This window comes from Lemur catta, chromosome X, assembly GCF_020740605.2.
Source record: "Lemur catta isolate mLemCat1 chromosome X, mLemCat1.pri, whole genome shotgun sequence".
Taxonomy (NCBI): domain Eukaryota; kingdom Metazoa; phylum Chordata; class Mammalia; order Primates; family Lemuridae; genus Lemur; species Lemur catta.
The window spans coordinates 47149750-47156150 of NC_059155.1; the positions used below are offsets into that span (position 1 = coordinate 47149750).

The following is a 6401-nucleotide window of genomic DNA, read 5'->3' on the forward strand; positions in this document are numbered from 1 at the left end:
GCCCACGTTGCATCCGTCCACTCCTTTACTGATGGGAATTTAGAGCAATACCCGATTTTCCCTTCACCGACATCCTTCTGCATGTGTCCTTGTACACTACACCTACCAGCGTTTCTCCAGAAGGTGTACCCGGCAGGTCTGCCAGGTCATTGACGGAGTGGGTGTTTCGCAGTTTAAAGAGTCTCGGCTCACAGCACGGACTATGGAGCCTGACTGCCTGGTTTCCGTCCTGCCGCTGATACCGAATGACCTTGAGCAAGTCGCTGAACCTCTCTGTGCCTGTTTCCTTGCCTGTGCGAAGGTGGTAATAGTAGGTACTTTGACCTAGGACTGTCATGAGCATGAGTTAGTATTTATCTACAGTGCTTAGAAGAGAGCCGGGCACATAGTAAATGTTATATAACTTGCATTTCACAGACTCTGCCAAATTACCCTCCCAAATGGCTGCTCTCCCTCTTCCCCCCTGCCCCAGCAGTGAGCAAAAGCACTGGTTTGCTCATAACCTCTCCCTCCCTTGGAATGGCTAAGCTCTTTAATTGTTGCAAACCTGGCATGTGAAAATTGATCTGTGGCTTTAGTTTGCACCTTCAGGATCAGTGACGGTGAGCATCTTTTGGGGGGTCCTTGAGCCTTGGGATTCCCGCTTCCTTGAATAAACTCAGAGTGAGGGTGTGGGGGCCTGGGAGAGGTGGGAAAGCTCTGGCCTGCCAAACTGCCACGCCAGTAAAGTGTCATGGGCACACAGCCACGCGCCGATTTGATTACCTATTGTAAGAAAAAGAAGTGAAAGATAACCCAGATCAGAAAGTAAGAAGTTAAATGACCTCTGCTTGCAGATGACATGATCTCACATATAGAAAACCCCAAACAGTGCACCAAAAAGCTATTAAAACTAATAAAGAAATTCGGTAAAGTTGCAGGATAGAAAAGCAACATTCAGAAGTCACTTGTGTTTCTATACACTAACAACAAACTATTCACGTTTACCATAGCATGCAAGGAAAAAATACTTAGGAATAAATTTATCCAAGGAGGTGAAAGCTCTGCACACCAAAACTATAAAACACTGATGGGAGAAAAAACACGAATAAATGGAAAGATACCCCGTGCTCATTCAAGGATTGGAAGATTATTAAAATATCTACACTACGCAAAGTTATATACAGATTCAACGCAAGCCCTATCAAAACAACACAAGGGTACTTTTCATATTTTTCCACATGTAGACAAGACAACCCTAAAAGCTCTGATTACTGACCGTGGGCTTCCTTGCGCATCTTCCTATCGGGTGGGAGGTGTTGTGGAATAAAGCCCTGCAAATCCTCCCTGCGCTGGGCGCTTCGCATCCCTCATTCACCCTCAAGAGCCCCCGAGCTAGGTGCCGTCACTTAGTCCACTTTACAGATGGGAAACTGAGGCTCAGAGACGTGTCTCTCAGTGGAAAGCAGATGCCCGGCAGAGGGACGGCGAGAAAGAGGTGGGACGAGAGCACGAGGCCGGGAACCTGCGACCCAATGGGCTTCCCACCAGCCAAATGACTGGCTTCGGGCAAACCAACCGCCCTCGTCCCTATTGGTTGGGGCCGGAGAGGCTGCCAAACAAGGGGCACGCTGGTTGGTGGGAGCTGGAGAAGCGAACCAATTAGAAGGCCGCGGCGCGGGACTGCAGGGGAAGGGAAGCCGCGCGTTGTTTCAGGCCCTGTCATCTCGTGCTGCGTCCCAGGCAACCGCCCCCGTGCCGAGGGCGACCGTCTGCCATCACACCGGGCACATCGAACCGGCGACATGAGTTCCTCCGATGAGGTGTCTGTTTCGGGGGCCGCTTTCGGCCTGGAGGGCGGGGAGCGGGCCAGCGACTGCCCGACCAGCCCCGGAGCGCGGGGCCCCGGCCTAGACCTCGATCTGGGGGCGCCACGGAGCAGCCAGGGCGAGGGCGCGCTTGCAGACCCCGAGGGCTTCCAGGCCCGGCAGGAAGTGATAGAGGCGGGAGGGGCCGTGCTTTGGGGCCCGAAAGGTGGGCCCCGCACCCTGAGTGAGGAGAAGGGAGACGATCTGGACTACCAGTACCACGTGCCTGAGGAGCCTGTGGCCATCGTGCAGCCGCCGAGTGACTGGGATGTCCGGGGCGTCCACAGACACCCATGCTCAGAAGGCCCCGACGCCCAAGTGTCCACCGTGTGGCCGGACCTAGAAGCAGGTCCCACCGGTAGAGGCGCGCTGACCACCTTTGGAAGCCCTCCCCCCGTCATCATGCCCCGGAAAGCCCGGGCCCGCGGGTACCCGAAAAGAGGCCCTAAAAGTAGGCTGAGCGTCGGCGGCAGCGATCCCCAGCGGCCCTCCGAGGAAGGCCTGGTCGAGCTGCCTTCCGACCCCGAGTCACCAGATGAGTTCGGGGAGGTACGAATGAGGGTGAGCATTTACCCCAAAGGAGGAGACCAAGGCCAACCCAGCAGCCCCGAGGAACCTGGGGACACACATAGACACTCGAGTTTGCTTGTCAGGGAGAATACCCTTCCCATGCCCGGCCCTTTCGTGACCTCTGCTCCCAGAGGACTCACTTGATGCATGGAAAGGCAGGACGAGGGAGAGCTGCACAGCTCTTCCTCTAAGCAAATGCAGGGCGTGGTGTGGGGGAAGGCAGGGAGCAGGCCCGGCATCCCAGGAGCTGCTGCTGCTGCTGCTGTGGGCAGCCTGCCCCGGGCTGTTCCTAGGAAGAAGGTGGCCCAGGAGAAGAAGTGCCCAGGGGCTGCCTCAGACTTAGCCCTAGGGGGAGCCTTTTCTCCATGGGGGCAGAGACTCTCGGCAGTTCCCCTGGAACGAGCCACCTTCCCCCAAATCCTTGGGGTTCCACTGCTTGGGAGGTCCAAAAGATATTCCTTGCTCTCATCGGGACCCAAACAGTCCAAGCCCAGCAGGACTGGGAAGAAATCTGTGGCCAGGAAGGCAAAGCAGTCCCAGCCTGCGGGCAGAGACAATAATGACCCAAATAGAGATCCAGTCCCAAAGGCTCAAGTGGGTAGGCCATCCTCCTCCTGTCTCCCCACACTTCCCCTCCCCATCAGAGGCATCTTTACTCTGTCCCTTGCTCAGGGCCTGTCTTTGGCAGTCCTCAGTCCCTAGGACACCCAATCGGGGTCATCTTAGTAGGGGCACACATTAAGAGAGCACTTGGTACATGCCACGCACTGTTCTTGACAGTTTGCACGTTTCCTGCCTCTTCCCCAGAGAGGAAGTGGGCTAGCAGCTGATTTCGATCGGACGACCCTTTAAAGTTTGGGCTGCAAAGCTTGGGTGCGTAGACTCCTCAGCCTCCTGACTCCTCCTTCCTAGCTGTTCCCCAAGCCTGCCTGGCAGGGGGCCTGGACTCTCTCAGCATCCCCCTGTTTTCCCTGACTCAGGGCTGCCTGCTGGCCTGAGGCCCTGAGAGAGAAAGTGCTAATAAGATTATAGCCGCTAAATTTCCCCCCTTACTGCCCAAGTCACCCCAGCCCCTGCACATACATGCTCACACCCACACGTCCTAGACAAGCTCTGAGAAATTCTTGTTTCAGATTCCAATGCCAATGCCAGGGCCACCTTGCCTGCACATGCATCGTGGAGAATTCAGCAGTGGCGACCCCAACACCAGAGCCCCCCAAGCTCCAGGAATCTCACAGGCCTCGACCTTGACCGAGAGAGTCCTCAAGCCTAGAGGCCCTGCACCCTCCAGTGAGTCTTGTGGGATTGGTAAGAGTGAAGGGGTGAGGGGTGGAGGAGGGCAGCCTCTGGCTCTGTCAATTCTGAGGGCTCAGCCTTGCTCCCAGGCTTCCCGGCCTAACCAGGCACCCCTTGCACAGGAAACGGGGTGTACACAGGGCAGGGGTGGGATTTGTGGGGTGGGGGTGATTTGTACCACCACCCCAAACTCTGCCTCCAAAAGTACACTCGCAGCAGAGCAGAGCCTTTTATGTTAAGTCCTGTTCAACTGCACTGTTCCTCCCAGGGGCTGGCTGTGGCTGCAGCTGTGCTAGCATCCAACCGAGAGCCACAATCCCAGGGGCCACAGGCTCAGGGGGGCTGACACTGGGGAACAGGAACAGGGAAGGCAGGCCCAGAGAGAAGGTGGGAGCCGCCGGACTGAGCAGGAGCCAGTGGCTGCCAGCAGAGGGTGATGCTGCCTCACTTTAGAGCCAGCTGGGCCCTTTGCACCTCCAGGCTGTGAGGCTTGGAAGCTGGATTCCGTGTTCTCTTTTAGGTGACCAGGAGCCACCTGTCCATGCCCCAAGACCAGAAAGGCAACAGGAACCACTGGGAGCACAGGGCTGTCTTCGGGTAATGCCTGGTCTGGCTCCTGGAAACGGAGGTCCTGACTAGATGGTGGGAACTGTGTCCAGGTTAAACTGACGTGTTTTGTCCCCTCCTCACCCGCATCCCGCACCCCACGGAGAGAGGGCACCTGCTTTCCACTGTGGATTCCTTGATGATCTGGCCACTGGGGTGTGGGCGGTGGGGGATGTAAGGGCCACAGGCAAAAGGGAGGACGATGAGATTGGAGCCCAGAATATGGTGATCATTTCTCTTCCTTTGGTGTCTGCTGCGCTAGTGTGCCGAGCTGGAGAGAGAGATAGACGACCTGAAAGAGCGATTAGGTAAGATGAACCCCAGGCTCGGGCTGGGGCAGGGGCTGGGACAGACCTAGGTGTCTTCCTGCAGATGCTGGGCACACGGGGCAGGTATGGGCTGCAGGTGCCGGGGGCACCAGTGGGACAGATGTTCCCGTGGGGAGAAGAAGCAAGCAGGCCTGGCCCTGGAGCCTTCTATGCATTGACAGCCAGGGGTGAGCACGGATATAAATGTATCGGCTGAGCTCCCTGTACACTTTGGCAAGGAATCCCACAGAGCTCCTTCTCTTAGCACGTTTAGGGCTACCTCGTGTATTTCCCCCTTTCCCTGCTTGGTATGCCTTCTGTGCATTTTCTTATTGTTTCTTTGCCGGTTTGTCCTTTGAACACGTTCTGAACGGTTCTGGGGTGCCCCAGTGTTTAAGAAACACTGGTATATTTTGTTCCCGTTTAGAAGACATTCCCACGTGTAATTCAGGTGGTGGGTGGGTGAGTCGGTCCCAGGGCTGACTGGACAGGGGCTGCTGAGGTTTCAGGTTGCAGGGCTAGGCGGGTCCCCCGGACACAGGGGGTGGGTTTCTGTGTCCCTATGTCTGCTGTGCCCGGTTATGTCTCTCTATTCCAGCGGCCATGAAGTGCCTCCTCGACAAGTTCCAGGCGCAGTGAAGTGAGAGAGTGAGTGTTACACATACCATACCTGTTCCCGCAAGGTGGTGGCTTCGGGGCCCTGTGGCCCGACACTGACTCTTCCGCTTCACAGGTTGAACCCAGCATCTTCCTTCCAGACCGGCAGCTGGTACCTCTGGAGCCCAGGAGCTGCGACCAAGCTGGTTCCCTACGTTTCTTCTTCACCCGCAGCTTCCTCTTGCCCCCTGCTCTTGCCCTCACCTCACCCGAGTTTATGGGAAATTATCAAATTAAATTAGCTCTCATATTCGCATATTCTGTGCTCTGCCCTCTTTCCTGGGAGACGGGGCGTCACTGCAGAGGGAAGGGGTGGGGGTGCTCCTTGATTTTGGAGCATTTGAAGCCAGGTTACCTGGCACCCTGTGCTCTGCCCTGTCCCTGTGGGACGTCTCAACCAGGATCTGGGTGGCAGCCCTGCGCTCAGGCTCACCGTAGCGCCCTGGGTCTAGGCTCCGTAGGGTCCCTGCCCGGCCACATTAGGAGGCCCTGTTCATGGTCGCAACCAATGTCGTCTGATTTTGGGGTCCCAAGGTTCCCATGCTGCACCACTACCGGACCCTTCCCTTTAGCAGGAGCTAATCGACCTCCTCCCAGAGTTCCCAGCCCTCTTTCCCTTCCTCACTTGGTTCGCTGTCCTCGTTGGCCACTCTCGCCCTTCTTTTTTGTCAGCAGCATCCCTGGTCTCCTCCGTGGTTGATGCCCGGGGCCTTTCCCGCGGGGTTATTGCAACAGGTGTTAAAGAGCAGGATTGAGCTGAGCCTCCCCCTCCGGAGCCCCGGCCTCCTTCTGGAGTCATTCTCTCCCTCTGGAGCCGCCACTCACACGCACAGCTTGCCCGGAAACTGGCGCATCATCCTCACTTCCTCTTTAGCCCTCACCTTGGAAACTCAGTTACCAAATCCTGTCAGTTCTCCCCCGTTAGTTTCATTGGAGGGGTGGAGGCAGGAGCCACATCCTGCGGTATGGTGAAGCGAAAGGGGGGCTGCAGGGGACACAGAAGAATGGAGCAGTTTGGTCTGTGTGCTGCAGGTGGGGGAACTGAGTCCCTTCTGGCGCCTCGGGGCCAAGCCGGGGACACTGCCCACTGGCAGCTAGGACAGATGGCCTATGGATC

The 6401-nt window shown here is 56.8% G+C and overlaps 1 protein-coding gene across 1 annotated transcript; it reads left to right on the top strand.

Annotated features, from left to right (window-relative positions):
* The first annotated feature begins 3316 nt into the window (after positions 1-3316).
* Positions 3317-5483, top strand: LOC123628728 (uncharacterized protein CXorf49-like). The gene is made up of 5 exons (XM_045538631.1): positions 3317-3707; positions 4234-4310; positions 4582-4627; positions 5226-5275; positions 5361-5483. Exons 1-4 carry the CDS (start codon positions 3557-3559, stop codon positions 5264-5266), a joined length of 315 nt encoding a protein of 104 aa, XP_045394587.1. The 5' UTR covers positions 3317-3556; the 3' UTR covers positions 5267-5275; positions 5361-5483.
* The last annotated feature ends 918 nt before the right edge of the window (positions 5484-6401 follow it).